Here is a 16,314-nt window from a genome sequence, read left to right on the forward strand (position 1 = left end):
CATATATTTCATACATTAAATTATGTTTCATGAGAAATGAGGGAAGAGAACATTTTGGCTCTAAGATTTGACTTTCAGTGCCTATATTTTATAACTTAATTCAGAAAAAAATTGATGCCACAATGCTTCCTTTCCTGTTTTTAAACAAGCTTGTTTGAAAGGAGACGCTTCTTGGAAAAACATTTGCCCACGTGATGACATTTGCTTACGTAACTATCAGATAATTATAACTTGACATGATGTAATAGGTTTATTTATAATATCCTACTTCCCATTAAACTACAAATCTGCATCAGTTCAAAGCATTATTTGTAATTCTCTGAGCTACATAACCTTTCTGTTCTTAAGGGAAATGTTTGGAATTCTGAATTTTTGCCTCAACATCCAAAACCCAGATCTTTTAAAAGACTCCTATTTCCTGATCAGGTTGATAAACATGAAGTAAATGCCAAAGGAGGACAAACCTGGTTTTAAGATGATCCCATACCAAAACGAAGGATAGACAAGAGGAGAATAGATTAAAAATCTCAGATGATATTCATCTACCCTACTTTGACAATGTTCTAACTAAGGTCAGTCCTGGAGATCTCTTTCCCCCAAGTAAGCATACATTCTAGTATGTATAGTATGCTAGTGCCAGGATTTGTTTTAATGAAATAATAAATACTATTTTTATCTATCTATCTATCTATCTATCTATCTATCTATCTATCTATCTATCTATCTATCTATCTATCCATCCATCCATCCATCCATCCATCCATCCATCCACCCACCCATAATAGCTCACATGGCTATGTTCTGGGACACTTAAATTTCCCTCCCATAACCAAGGATGGACAGTCAGTATAGTCTTTCGGGGGCAGTACCCACAAACATTCTGTCTTGTCAGGGTTGAGTCTGTTAACTCCCATCCAGACCCTCACAGCCTCCAGGCATTGGCACATCGCAACCACTGCTTCACTGAACTGACATGGGGTTGAGATGTATAGCTGGGTATCATCAGCATATTGCTGGTACCTCACCCCGTGATCTCACCCAGTGGTTTCATGTAGATGTTAAATTGAAGAGGAGAGAGAAACGAATCCTGCAGTATCCTGCAAAGGAGGGGCATAGGGGTCAACCTGTGTCCTCCCACCAACACCAACTGCAACTGACTAGAGAAGTAGGAGGAAAACCGCCTTAAAAATATGCGTCCCACTCCAATTCCCCTAGTCGCTGCAGAAGGATATCATGGATAATGGTGTTGAAAGCCACTGAGGTCAAGAAACACCAAGGTAGAAGACTGACCTCTATCCCAGGCTCACCAAAGATCATCCATCAGTGTGACCAAATCAGTTTCTATGCTGTAGCAGGACCTGAAGCCTGATTGAAATGGATCTAGATAATGCATTTCATCCAGGAAAAAGCCAGCTTTCCCCCCTCAGAATAAGGCATTGCATATAAAATCAGGGTGACCTTCAAGTCCTTTAGAGCAAGTATTCGCCCCTGGGTAGTTGTTTCAGAGAGCCATGCTATTTGCTTTTTGTTGTAATATAGTAGAAAACAACTAGCAGTCCTAGACCAATGAAAGTTATTGTGCTGTCCACTGTGCCCTGACATCTGCCAATGGTGTTGCTGTCCATTTGGTACTGTGTCCAATTTTGGCACTTCAGTTCAAATATGATATTTGAGTGAATTCAGATAGTCAAGGCTATGGAAACCAAACCCAATAAGATGTCTAAAAGATAGGACAAGCTTATTAGAGATCAAAAGCGACATATGGCAGAAGACTTTATGTATCTGAACAGCAATTGGAATGTATACTTTATCTGACTATTAACTTTTCTGCATTTAAATTTTGTGAAAGATATTTTGCAAGGAATAAATATTTGAATAAAATACATTTTGCTATAGAGATTCTTTAGAGTCAGTGGTTCAAATCTCATCACCAGCTCAAGGTTGACTCAGCCTTCCATCCTTCTGAGGTGGGTAAAATGAGGACCTGGATTGTGGGGGCAATAGGCTGGCTCTGTTAAAAAGTGCTATTGCTAACATGTTGTAAGCCGCCCTGAGTCTAAGGAGAAGGGTGGCATAAAAAAATGAAATGAAATGAAATGAAATCAAGAAAGAAAGAAAGAAAGAAAGAAAGAAAGTATCTTACTGTGAGGGAGATAGGTGGTTCTAACATGTGCTAAACAAACAGACACTCTTCCAGGTAATAGCAACTTTTAAAAAATTGAGGTATTATTTGCTTTCTGTTCAGAAATGGTAATTTGAATTGGTTCATGCTTGTTTCACATAATTCCTCATAATGCCTTGCCTTTATAGCACTGTGAGACTGAGGGCTGGAGATGTATGAAGGAAAAGAAGGATTATGGGATTCCAAATCGGATTAATGCCATGTGCGACATAATCACATTTGGAATAGAGAAAGGTTGACTTTTCCTGCCCTGGCCAAAAACATCCAACATTTCTCTGGAAAACACTGAAAACATTATTATCAAAGATTACAAATAAAATAAAATAAATAAAAAGCACTAACCTCCCTGGGTGGAACAGCATCAGGACAGCCTGGTGGTAAAGTAGTACTAGCAGTACTGGTAGTAGGAGTAGTGGAGACGATTGTGGGAGTTGAGGTGGGTTTGAGTGTAGTTGATACACATGGCCCTTTGTGTCTTTCAACGGAACATGTGCTACCACAAATGGCAAAGTAAAGGCAGCCATCGCTGTCAGTTTGCCTATAAATAATTTCACCTGGGGAGGTGAGGAACAACAATATTTCAGTAGGGTTTGAGAAAGTAAGTGCATACATTAACAAACAAAAGGATAGAGAAAAGTCTGCCACGTGAATCAAAATGAAGAAATACAGAATGGGTACACTGCAGATCCTGTCAGCAGAGTATTGGCTGGTGAAGGCCCGAAAAATGAACTTTTTCCTGCTGTTCTGTATGGAATGGTTTCCCAAACTTGGCGACTTGAAGATATTTGGACTTCAACTCCCAGAATTCCCCAGCCAGCTAATGCTGGCTGGAGAATTCTGGGAGTTGAAGTCCAGATATCTCCAAGTTGCCAAGGTTGGGAAACACTGCTGTGTGGGACATCCTCCCTCCAGATATTGAAATGGGCACAGCTCTGTTACCTTTTGCAAGACTCTAAAAACCTGCCTTTCTTCTATTACATGGGAGCTAAATGTGTCAAAGTCCCAGGTTCCTTGTTCCTCTCTGTATTAATAACAGGACACTTAATTATTACTATGCGAATGATGAGGGAGCCTAGTGGTTGAGCTCTTGCCTCACAATAATAAGGTTGTGAGTTCAATCCTAGGTGAAGGCTGATATTTCTCTCTCTGGGCACAATGAGAATATATCTGCTGAACAAAACTCCACATTGGTCACAGAAAGGGGATCTGTCCATTAAACCATTTGGCTAGTTCCTTTAAAATGCCCAGACTCCACCCCTCATGGAGTTATGGGATTGCTAGATGCTGATTTAATTGTTACTGTATGTATTTAATACGGATGCTGTTATTACTTCATACAATTACTCTTAGTATTTTTAACCCTGCTGTTCTGTTCGAAAAAAGTCGCAAATCTTCAGTTCGGGTCACATACGACCCGGACCAAAAACTCTTCATTTGAAGTGCTTATGTTTGGTCAATTTGAAAACTTTTTTCACTTGGAAAGTAGTCTGAACATTTCTGCACACAATGATATGAAAATTGAAATGAAAAAAGTAAATCTTATTGGTTTATTTTGCGGATATAATGCATGCCCCCCCCGTTTTTGTGAATTTTTTTCAATTTATGGATAGTTTTGCTTGCAAAATCCATTCTATTTTACTAAAGTTGGTGTGGGATTGGTAGCTTGACCATTTCTGAACATAATGATATGAAAATTGAACTGGAAAAATTGATGCATATTGGTTTATTTTGCACATAAATGTATGCCTCCCCCCGTGTTCAATTATTTCAATTTATATAAAAATTATGCTGTTAATTTCAAACTTACATACTTTTTTTTAGTAAAATGGATTTGTTTCATAAAATTAGTTCTCTGGCTACAATGTGGTTGATTTTCAAAAGGATATTCCAAATATTTCTAGCCAAATATGTATATAAAATATGTATAAAAAAATAATGGCACACAGCATGGCCGAGGGGGGTGGCCCTTTTGTGGCAAAAATAAACCAATAAGAACCATTTTTTCCAGCTCATTTATATTTTTCTTATATTCAGAAATGTTCAATTTAGTATATCAAACCTTTTGGGGGAAAATTCCTTAGGGATTTGTAGCCTTAAAAAATAGAAATTGACATGAAATTCAGAAAGGATGGGGGGAGGGGCTTTTTGATCAAAATAAAAATATAAGTCTCAATTTTTCCAGTTCAATTTTCATATCATTATGTTCATAAATGTTCAAACTAGTTTTCCAGTTGAAAAAGTTTTCAAAAAGATCAAATTCAAGTACATAAAAAAATTCTTTTTGGTCCGGTCACATACGAACAGAAACAGACTCGAAGTGATGATTTTTTTTTGCCCAGAAAACAATTAGCCACCACCCCAAAAATATTTTTTGATGATCAGCATTGTTAAATTGAGTAAATGAATGCCTAAGATTTTAAAGAATATTTCGGATTTGGAGCATAAAAAAATAAAAAGTGAAAATGGTTGCGAGCAGCCGAGGGGGGGAGGCCTTATTTCTGATTTTAAAAAACCAATAAGAATCATTTTTTTCAGTTCCTTTATATTTTTCTTATATTCAGAAATGTTCAAGCTACCAATCCCACCCCAACTTTAGTAAAATAGAATGGATTTTGCGAGCAAAACTATCCATAAATTGAAAAAAATTCACAAAAACGGGGGGGCATGCATTATATCCGCAAAATAAACCAATAAGATTTACTTTTTTCATTTCAATTTTCATATCATTGTGTGCAGAAATGTTCAGACTACTTTCCAAGTGAAAAAAGTTTTCAAATTGACCAAACATAAGCACTTCAAATGAAGAGTTTTCGGTCCCGGTCGTATGTGACCCGAACAGAAGATTTGTGACTTTTTTTGCCCAGCAAAAACTAAGCCCCCCAATCCCCAAAAAAAATTCTCATAGAGAGAACCCCTGAAATGATGAACAGTCATGAAATTTCAAGTTTCAGATATGCACAGAAAATGTTTTACAGGGGACTCAAATTTGGTTTCGGGTCACATACGACCCGAACAGAACAGCAGGGTTTTAATATAATAACATTTTTGAATTGTAAATCACCTAGACCTGTAGCCCAAGAAGGGTGGCTATAAAATCAAATGAGCAAAAAAGTACACAAAATTCAAAAATCAGCAGATTTTTAACAATTATTGAAATAAACACTTACCAGGCATATAGATTTGTTCCCCAATTTGGCAAAAGCAATGACTTGTGCTGCTTCCTATGGTGGGGGTTGAAGATGTAATACTTGAGGTGGATTGAAGTATGGTTGTGCTTATCATTTCCTGTGTTGTTGTTCCAAAAGGTCTTGTGGTTGAAACTGGGAGGGTTGAGTTAGAAGTGGTGATGGGTGGTATGGTTGTTGTTTTGCATTCAGGGTTTTCTTCACAACAAAGCACACTTATCCTATAATTTAAGCATTGATTGAATTTTCCAGTTTGGTTTTTATTGTAGCATGTGAGGCCAAAAGTGACATTACACTGAACAACTTGACCAACTTGTTCAATGCTTTGGTCTGGATGACTTTCAGCTTCACATTGTATATTTATAGGCTTTTCACAGATTTTGCCTCCCGCGGCTCTGATATTGGTGTAAGTTTCAAGGTCTCCTCCTTCAGGTCCAGAAGTGGGAAAGTCAACATCAAACCATTGTGACCATTGGCACGTGACAGGCGCACAGGTTGTCGTTGGTGGAGTGGTCGTAGAGGGGATTGTTGTTGTTGAGAGCAACTGGGTAGTGGTAGGCAAAGCAGTTGTAGTTTTTCTGGGAGTAGTGGGAGAGATAACTGTCGTTGTGATGGTGGGAGTTGTTTCTTTGGTGGAACTGCTGGGGGTGGTTTTCACTGTTGAGCTGGGTGGTCCAGTTGTGGTTATCACTTCCTGTGTCGTTGTTCCAAAAGGTCTTGTGGTTGAAACTGGGAGGGTTGAGCTAGAAGTGGTGATGGGTGGTATGGTTGTTGTTTTGCATTCAGGGTTTTCTTCACAACAAAGCACACTTATCCTATAATTTAAGCATTGATTGAATTTTCCAGTTTGGTTTTTATTGTAGCATGTGAGGCCAAAAGTGACATTACACTGAACGACTTGACCAACTTGTTCAATGGTTAGGTCTGGAAGATTTTCAGCTTCACATTGTATATTTATAGGCTTTTCACAGATTTTGCCTCCCGCGGCTCGGATATTGGTGTAAGTTTCAAGGTCTCCTCCTTCAGGTCCAGAAGTGGGAAAGTCAACATCAAACCATTGTGACCATTGGCACGTGACAGGCGTACAGGTTGTCATTGGTGGAGTGGTCGTAGAGGGGATTGTTGTTGAGAGCAACTGGGTAGTGGTAGGCAAAGCAGTTGTAGTTATTCTGGGAGTAGTGGGAGAGATAACTGTCGTTGTGATGGTGGGAGTTGTTTCTTTGGTGGAACTGCTGGGGGTGGTTTTCACTGTGGAGCTGGGTGGTCCAGTTGTGGTTATCACTTCCTGTGTCGTTGTTCCAAAAGGTCTTGTGGTTGAAACTGGGAGGGTTGAGCTAGAAGTGGTGATGGGTGGTATGGTTGTTATTTTGCATTCAGGGTTTTCTTCGCAACAAAGCACACTTATCTTAAAGTTTAAGCATTGATTGAATTTTCCAGTTTGGTTTTTATTGTAGCATGTGAGGCCAAAAGTGACATTACACTGAACAACTTGACCAACTTGTTCAATGCTTTGGTCTGGATAACTATCGGCTTGACATTGTATATTTATAGGCTTTTCACAGATTTTGCCTCCTGCGGCTCTGATATTAGTGTAAGTTTCAAGGTCTCCTCCTTCAGGTCCAGAAGTGGGAAAGTCAACATCAAACCATTGTGACCATTGGCACGTGACAGGCGCACAGGTCGTCGTTGGTGGAGTGGTCGTAGAGGGGATTGTTGTTGTTGAGAATAACTGGGTAGTGGTAGGCAAAGCAGTTTTAGTTACTATGGGAGTAGTGGGAGAGATAACTGTCGTTGTGATGGTGGGAGTTGTTTCTTTGGTGGAACTGCTGGGGGTGGTTTTCACTGTGGAGCTGGGTGGTCCAGTTGTGGTTATCACTTCCTGTGTCGTTGTTCCAAAAGGTCTTGTGGTTGAAACTGGGAGGGTTGAGCTAGAAGTGGTGATGGGTGGTATGGTTGTTGTTTTGCATTCAGGGTTTTCTTCGCAACAAAGCACACTTATCTTAAAGTTTAAGCATTGATTGAATTTTCCAGTTTGGTTTTTATTGTAGCATGTGAGACCAAAAGTGACATTACACTGAACAACTTGACCAACTTGTTCAATGCTTTGGTCTGGATAACTATCGGCTTGACATTGTATATTTATAGGCTTTTCACAGATTTTGCCTCCTGCGGCTCTGATATTGGTGTAAGTTTCAAGGTCTCCTCCTTCAGGTCCAGAAGTGGGAAAGTCAACATCAAACCATTGTGACCATTGGCATGTGACAGGCGCACAGGTAGTCGTTGGTGGAGTGGTCGTAGAGGGGATTGTTGTTGTTGAGAGCAACTGGGTAGTGGTAGGCAAAGCAGTTGTAGTTATTCTGGGAGTAGTGGGAGAGATAACTGTCGTTGTGATGGTGGGAGTTGTTTCTTTGGTGGAACTGCTGGGGGTGGTTTTCACTGTGGAGCTGGGTGGTCCAGTTGTGGTTATCACTTCCTGTGTCGTTGTTCCAAAAGGTCTTGTGGTTGAAACTGGGAGGGTTGAGCTAGAAGTGGTGATGGGTGGTATGGTTGTTGTTTTGCACTCAGGGTTTTCTTCGCAACAAAGCACACTTATCTTAAAGTTTAAGCATTGATTGAATTTTCCAGTTTGGTTTTTATTGTAGCATGTGAGGCCAAAAGTGACATTACACTGAACAACTTGACCAACTTGTTCAATGCTTTGGTCTGGATAACTATCGGCTTGACATTGTATATTTATAGGCTTTTCACAGATTTTGCCTCCTGCGGCTCTGATATTGGTGTAAGTTTCAAGGTCTCCTCCTTCAGGTCCAGAAGTGGGAAAGTCAACATCAAACCATTGTGACCATTGGCACGTGACAGGCGCACAGGTCGTCGTTGGTGGAGTGGTCGTAGAGGGGATTGTTGTTGTTGAGAGCAACTGGGTAGTGGTAGGCAAAGCAGTTGTAGTTATTCTGGGAGTAGTGGGAGAGATAACTGTCGTTGTGATGGTGGGAGTTGTTTCTTTGGTGGAACTGCTGGGGGTGGTTTTCACTGTGGAGCTGGGTGGTCCAGTTGTGGTTATCACCTCCTGTGTCGTTGTTCCAAAAGGTCTTGTGGTTGAAACTGGGAGGGTTGAGCTAGAAGTGGTGATGGGTGGTATGGTTGTTGTTTTGCACTCAGGGTTTTCTTCGCAACAAAGCACACTTATCTTAAAGTTTAAGCATTGATTGAATTTTCCAGTTTGGTTTTTATTGTAGCATGTGAGGCCAAAAGTGACATTACACTGAACAACTTGACCAACTTGTTCAATGCTTTGGTCTGGATAACTATCGGCTTGACATTGTATATTTATAGGCTTTTCACAGATTTTGCCTCCTGCGGCTCTGATATTGGTGTAAGTTTCAAGGTCTCCTCCTTCAGGTCCAGAAGTGGGAAAGTCAACATCAAACCATTGTGACCATTGGCACGTGACAGGCGCACAGGTCGTCGTTGGTGGAGTGGTCGTAGAGGGGATTGTTGTTGTTGAGAGCAACTGGGTAGTGGTAGGCAAAGCAGTTGTAGTTATTCTGGGAGTAGTGGGAGAGATAACTGTCGTTGTGATGGTGGGAGTTGTTTCTTTGGTGGAACTGCTAGGGGTGGTTTTCACTGTGGAGCTGGGTGGTCCAGTTGTGGTTATCACTTCCTGTGTCGTTGTTCCAAAAGGTCTTGTGGTTGAAACTGGGAGGGTTGAGCTAGAAGTGGTGATGGGTGGTATGGTTGTTGTTTTGCATTCAGGGTTTTCTTCGCAACAAAGCACACTTATCTTAAAGTTTAAGCATTGATTGAATTTTCCAGTTTGGTTTTTATTGTAGCATGTGAGGCCAAAAGTGACATTACACTGAACAACTTGACCAACTTGTTCAATGCTTTGGTCTGGATAACTATCGGCTTGACATTGTATATTTATAGGCTTTTCACAGATTTTGCCTCCTGCGGCTCTGATATTGGTGTAAGTTTCAAGGTCTCCTCCTTCAGGTCCAGAAGTGGGAAAGTCAACATCAAACCATTGTGACCATTGGCACGTGACAGGCGCACAGGTCGTCGTTGGTGGAGTGGTCGTAGAGGGGATTGTTGTTGTTGAGAGCAACTGGGTAGTGGTAGGCAAAGCAGTTGTAGTTATTCTGGGAGTAGTGAGAGAGATAACTGTCGTTGTGATGGTGGGAGTTGTTTCTTTGGTGGAACTGCTGGGGGTGGTTTTCACTGTGGAGCTGGGTGGTCCAGTTGTGGTTATCACTTCCTGTGTCGTTGTTCCAAAAGGTCTTGTGGTTGAAACTGGGAGGGTTGAGCTAGAAGTGGTGATGGGTGGTATGGTTGTTGTTTTGCACTCAGGGTTTTCTTCGCAACAAAGCACACTTATCTTAAAGTTTAAGCATTGATTGAATTTTCCAGTTTGGTTTTTATTGTAGCATGTGAGGCCAAAAGTGACATTACACTGAACAACTTGACCAACTTGTTCAATGCTTTGGTCTGGATAACTATCGGCTTGACATTGTATATTTATAGGCTTTTCACAGATTTTGCCTCCTGCGGCTCTGATATTGGTGTAAGTTTCAAGGTCTCCTCCTTCAGGTCCAGAAGTGGGAAAGTCAACATCAAACCATTGTGACCATTGGCACGTGACAGGCGCACAGGTCGTCGTTGGTGGAGTGGTCGTAGAGGGGATTGTTGTTGTTGAGAGCAACTGGGTAGTGGTAGGCAAAGCAGTTGTAGTTATTCTGGGAGTAGTGGGAGAGATAACTGTCGTTGTGATGGTGGGAGTTGTTTCTTTGGTGGAACTGCTGGGGGTGGTTTTCACTGTGGAGCTGGGTGGTCCAGTTGTGGTTATCACTTCCTGTGTCGTTGTTCCAAAAGGTCTTGTGGTTGAAACTGGGAGGGTTGAGCTAGAAGTGGTGATGGGTGGTATGGTTGTTGTTTTGCATTCAGGGTTTTCTTCGCAACAAAGCACACTTATCTTAAAGTTTAAGCATTGATTGAATTTTCCAGTTTGGTTTTTATTGTAGCATGTGAGGCCAAAAGTGACATTACACTGAACAACTTGACCAACTTGTTCAATGCTTTGGTCTGGATAACTATCGGCTTGACATTGTATATTTATAGGCTTTTCACAGATTTTGCCTCCTGCGGCTCTGATATTGGTGTAAGTTTCAAGGTCTCCTCCTTCAGGTCCAGAAGTGGGAAAGTCAACATCAAACCATTGTGACCATTGGCACGTGACAGGCGCACAGGTCGTCGTTGGTGGAGTGGTCGTAGAGGGGATTGTTGTTGTTGAGAGCAACTGGGTAGTGGTAGGCAAAGCAGTTGTAGTTATTCTGGGAGTAGTGGGAGAGATAACTGTCGTTGTGATGGTGGGAGTTGTTTCTTTGGTGGAACTGCTGGGGGTGGTTTTCACTGTGGAGCTGGGTGGTCCAGTTGTGGTTATCACTTCCTGTGTCGTTGTTCCAAAAGGTCTTGTGGTTGAAACTGGGAGGGTTGAGCTAGAAGTGGTGATGGGTGGTATGGTTGTTGTTTTGCACTCAGGGTTTTCTTCGCAACAAAGCACACTTATCTTAAAGTTTAAGCATTGATTGAATTTTCCAGTTTGGTTTTTATTGTAGCATGTGAGGCCAAAAGTGACATTACACTGAACAACTTGACCAACTTGTTCAATGCTTTGGTCTGGATAACTATCGGCTTGACATTGTATATTTATAGGCTTTTCACAGATTTTGCCTCCTGCGGCTCTGATATTGGTGTAAGTTTCAAGGTCTCCTCCTTCAGGTCCAGAAGTGGGAAAGTCAACATCAAACCATTGTGACCATTGGCACGTGACAGGCGCACAGGTCGTCGTTGGTGGAGTGGTCGTAGAGGGGATTGTTGTTGTTGAGAGCAACTGGGTAGTGGTAGGCAAAGCAGTTGTAGTTATTCTGGGAGTAGTGGGAGAGATAACTGTCGTTGTGATGGTGGGAGTTGTTTCTTTGGTGGAACTGCTGGGGGTGGTTTTCACTGTGGAGCTGGGTGGTCCAGTTGTGGTTATCACTTCCTGTGTCGTTGTTCCAAAAGGTCTTGTGGTTGAAACTGGGAGGGTTGAGCTAGAAGTGGTGATGGGTGGTATGGTTGTTGTTTTGCACTCAGGGTTTTCTTCGCAACAAAGCACACTTATCTTAAAGTTTAAGCATTGATTGAATTTTCCAGTTTGGTTTTTATTGTAGCATGTGAGGCCAAAAGTGACATTACACTGAACAACTTGACCAACTTGTTCAATGCTTTGGTCTGGATAACTATCGGCTTGACATTGTATATTTATAGGCTTTTCACAGATTTTGCCTCCTGCGGCTCTGATATTGGTGTAAGTTTCAAGGTCTCCTCCTTCAGGTCCAGAAGTGGGAAAGTCAACATCAAACCATTGTGACCATTGGCACGTGACAGGCGCACAGGTCGTCGTTGGTGGAGTGGTCGTAGAGGGGATTGTTGTTGTTGAGAGCAACTGGGTAGTGGTAGGCAAAGCAGTTGTAGTTATTCTGGGAGTAGTGGGAGAGATAACTGTCGTTGTGATGGTGGGAGTTGTTTCTTTGGTGGAACTGCTGGGGGTGGTTTTCACTGTGGAGCTGGGTGGTCCAGTTGTGGTTATCACTTCCTGTGTCGTTGTTCCAAAAGGTCTTGTGGTTGAAACTGGGAGGGTTGAGCTAGAAGTGGTGATGGGTGGTATGGTTGTTGTTTTGCACTCAGGGTTTTCTTCGCAACAAAGCACACTTATCTTAAAGTTTAAGCATTGATTGAATTTTCCAGTTTGGTTTTTATTGTAGCATGTGAGGCCAAAAGTGACATTACACTGAACAACTTGACCAACTTGTTCAATGCTTTGGTCTGGATAACTATCGGCTTGACATTGTATATTTATAGGCTTTTCACAGATTTTGCCTCCTGCGGCTCTGATATTGGTGTAAGTTTCAAGGTCTCCTCCTTCAGGTCCAGAAGTGGGAAAGTCAACATCAAACCATTGTGACCATTGGCACGTGACAGGCGCACAGGTCGTCGTTGGTGGAGTGGTCGTAGAGGGGATTGTTGTTGTTGAGAGCAACTGGGTAGTGGTAGGCAAAGCAGTTGTAGTTATTCTGGGAGTAGTGGGAGAGATAACTGCCGTTGTGATGGTGGGAGTTGTTTCTTTGGTGGAACTGCTGGGGGTGGTTTTCACTGTGGAGCTGGGTGGTCCAGTTGTGGTTATCACTTCCTGTGTCGTTGTTCCAAAAGGTCTTGTGGTTGAAACTGGGAGGGTTGAGCTAGAAGTGGTGATGGGTGGTATGGTTGTTGTTTTGCACTCAGGGTTTTCTTCGCAACAAAGCACACTTATCTTAAAGTTTAAGCATTGATTGAATTTTCCAGTTTGGTTTTTATTGTAGCATGTGAGGCCAAAAGTGACATTACACTGAACAACTTGACCAACTTGTTCAATGCTTTGGTCTGGATAACTATCGGCTTGACATTGTATATTTATAGGCTTTTCACAGATTTTGCCTCCTGCGGCTCTGATATTGGTGTAAGTTTCAAGGTCTCCTCCTTCAGGTCCAGAAGTGGGAAAGTCAACATCAAACCATTGTGACCATTGGCACGTGACAGGCGCACAGGTCGTCGTTGGTGGAGTGGTCGTAGAGGGGATTGTTGTTGTTGAGAGCAACTGGGTAGTGGTAGGCAAAGCAGTTGTAGTTATTCTGGGAGTAGTGGGAGAGATAACTGTCGTTGTGATGGTGGGAGTTGTTTCTTTGGTGGAACTGCTGGGCGTGGTTTTCACTGTGGAGCTGGGTGGTCCAGTTGTGGTTATCACTTCCTGTGTCGTTGTTCCAAAAGGTCTTGTGGTTGAAACTGGGAGGGTTGAGCTAGAAGTGGTGATGGGTGGTATGGTTGTTGTTTTGCACTCAGGGTTTTCTTCGCAACAAAGCACACTTATCTTAAAGTTTAAGCATTGATTGAATTTTCCAGTTTGGTTTTTATTGTAGCATGTGAGACCAAAAGTGACATCACACTGAACGACTTGACCAACTTGTTCAATTGTTAGGTCTGGAAGACTTTCAGCTTCACATTGTATATTTATAGGCTTTTCACAGATTTTGCCTCCTGCGGCTCTGATATTGGTGTAAGTTTCAAGGTCTCCTCCTTCAGGTCCAGAAGTGGGAAAGTCAACATCAAACCATTGTGACCATTGGCACGTGACAGGTGCACAGGTTGTCGTTGGTGGAGTGGTCGTAGAGGGGATTGTTGTTGTTGAGAGCAACTGGGTAGTGGTAGGCAAAGCAGTTGTAGTTACTATGGGAGTAGTGGGAGTGATAGCTGTCGTTGTGATGGTGGGAGTTGTTTCTTTGGTGGAACTGCTGGGCGTTGTTTTCACTGTGGAGCTGGGTGGTCCAGTTGTGGTTATCACTTCCTGTGTCGTTGTTCCAAAAGGTCTTGTGGTTGAAACTGGGAGGGTTGAGCTAGAAGTGGTGATGGGTGGTATGGTTGTTGTTTTGCATTCAGGGTTTTCTTCGCAACAAAGCACACTTATCTTAAAGTTTAAGCATTGATTGAATTTTCCAGTTTGGTTTTTATTGTAGCATGTGAGACCAAAAGTGACATTACACTGAACAACTTGACCAACTTGTTCAATGCTTTGGTCTGGATAACTATCGGCTTGACATTGTATATTTATAGGCTTTTCACAGATTTTGCCTCCCGCGGCCCTGATATTGGTGTAAGTTTCAAGGTCTCCTCCTTCAGGTCCAGAAGTGGGAAAGTCAACATCAAACCATTGTGACCATTGGCACGTGACAGGTGCACAGGTTGTCGTTGGTGGAGTGGTCGTAGAGTGGATTGTTGTTGTTGTGGGGAATTGGGTAGTAGTGGGCAAGGCAGTTGTAGTTACTATGGGAGATGTGGGGGAGATAACTGTCGTTGTGATGGTGGGAGTTGTTTCTTTGGTGGTACTGCTGGGGGTGGTTTTCACTGTTGAGGTGGATGGTCCAGTTGTGGTTATAACTTCATGTGTTGTTGTTCTAATCGGCATTATGGTTGAAACTGAATGGGTTGTGCTAAAAGAGGTAGTTGTTGGAAAGGATGTTGTTTCAACAATCTGAGGTGCTGTAGATGGCAACCTTGTTGTGTGGTATTGTGTAAAAATTGTTCTTTCTGTTGTCTTAGTTGTAACTTGTTGTGTTGTTGTTAATATAGATGTAGGCATTTTTGTTGTTTTCAGCGATATAGTAGTTATTTTGGAGATTGGTGTTGTTTGGCATGGTACAATTATAATTTTGCAACATTGAAATCTGATCTTGTAATTGTGGCAAATTTCTGTTATTTGGTCTTTATTATAACATATGAGTCCTACTTTTGTGTTACATGTAATATTTTGATTTAGTTCCTCAAGTGATGCATTTGGATACTTTATTGCTTGACATTCAACATTTTTTGGTTCCTTACAAACTTCATGTCCTTTGTCTCTTATATTTGTAAATGTTTCAAAATCTCCATCATCACTTCCATTGCCTGGATAACTTACATCATACCATTGGGACCATTCACATTTTTCTTCAGTGCAAGGTATACCTGTTGTAAAAATTGTTGTAGGTATTTTTGTCTGTGTTGTTGTTGGAAGAGGTATTGTGGTGGTTACTCTGGTTTGTTCAGATGTTCTTTGTGTTGGAAGAATTGTTGTAGTTAGAGGAGCTGCAGTGGAACTTGATTGCATAGTAGTAGTTGTCATTGAAGATTTTGTAGTAGAAATTATAGGAAGCGTGGTTGTATATTTAATAGTGGCAGGAGGTAATGTAATTGTAGTTGTCTTTGGAAATGAGGTAGATGTAAGTTGCGGTGTTGTTATATTTGGTTTTGTTGTTCCTGAAGTTGTAGTAATGATTGTAGAAGTTGTTTGAGGTGTTGTGACCTTGGTTGAAGTTTGTGTAGGAGTGGTCAAGCATTCATTGTTGCAACAATAGACTTTAATTTGATAGTTAAAACATATTTGCAGCATTCCCAACTGATCTTCATTTCTGCAAACAAATCCAAAGGATACATTGCACTGGACCTTTTGGCCAATTTCATTAATAGTTTTATTAGGAAATTTCTCAGCTCTGCATTCTATAAGTTCTGGGTTTTTACAGATATCTTTTCCTGTAGCTCTGATAATGTCATATGTTTCAAAATCTCCATCATTATCCAGTGTAGGAAAATGTACATCATACCACTCTGTCCATTTGCAGACTGGCGTACAAGTTGTTTTTCTCACCATTTCTGTTGTTGAAGATCCAGCTTCCATGGTAGATGGGACTGTAGTGCTAGTAGAGAACAATGTGGTTTCTGGAGTGGTTGTTAAGATGCTAGTGGCTCCCTTAGTTGTACTTGTGAAAGAAGTGGTACTTGTCAAACTAGTAGTTTGTACTGCAGTTGTTTGAACTGGAGTGACTGTGGTAGTTTCAGGGATGGGAGCTGTGCTATAATAACCACATGGTACAAAGCTACAGCACAGAATTCTGATTTGATAATTGTGGCAGGTTTCTGGATGCTGGTCCGTATTATTACAAATTAATCCAACTGTTCTGCTGCATTCTACCTTCTGGCCCAGTGTAGTTAATGGAGTATTGGGAAATTTCTCTGCTCTACATTCAACAGCTTTTGGAGTTTTACAGACTTGGTAGCCTTTGGCCCTTAGATTGTCAAACGTTTCAAAATCTCCATCATTGTTTCCCGAGCCAGGATGCATCCCATCATACCACGCTGACCAATGACACACTTCCTGAACACAGACGGATGTAGTCATGGGCACTGCAAAGATATTAGAAGGATAAATTAATATGTTTCATCTGATTCCAATGAATATTTTCTAATAATTGTGAGCATGCAAATGATTCTCTGAAACAACTGTGTCTCCAATATCTAATATCATGCATCTCAGTTTTCTCCTTTTTCCTGTCAGTGGCTTTGGGG

The 16,314-nt window shown here is 41.4% G+C and overlaps 1 protein-coding gene across 1 annotated transcript in view; it reads right to left on the reverse strand.

Moving 5' to 3' along the window:
* Positions 1 to 16,314, reverse strand: part of LOC139174659 (mucin-5AC-like) — a 95,664-nt gene that overhangs the window by 25,539 nt on the left and 53,811 nt on the right. The window contains exons 31-32 of the mRNA XM_070765157.1: positions 5,350 to 16,152; positions 2,525 to 2,736 (exon numbers count right to left, since the gene is read on the reverse strand). Coding sequence (XP_070621258.1) covers positions 2,525 to 2,736; positions 5,350 to 16,152 — 11,015 coding nt within the window. The remainder of the gene's footprint in view (positions 1 to 2,524; positions 2,737 to 5,349; positions 16,153 to 16,314) is intronic.

The sequence above is a fragment of the Erythrolamprus reginae genome, chromosome 1, assembly GCF_031021105.1.
Source record: "Erythrolamprus reginae isolate rEryReg1 chromosome 1, rEryReg1.hap1, whole genome shotgun sequence".
Taxonomy (NCBI): Eukaryota; Metazoa; Chordata; class Lepidosauria; order Squamata; family Dipsadidae; genus Erythrolamprus; species Erythrolamprus reginae.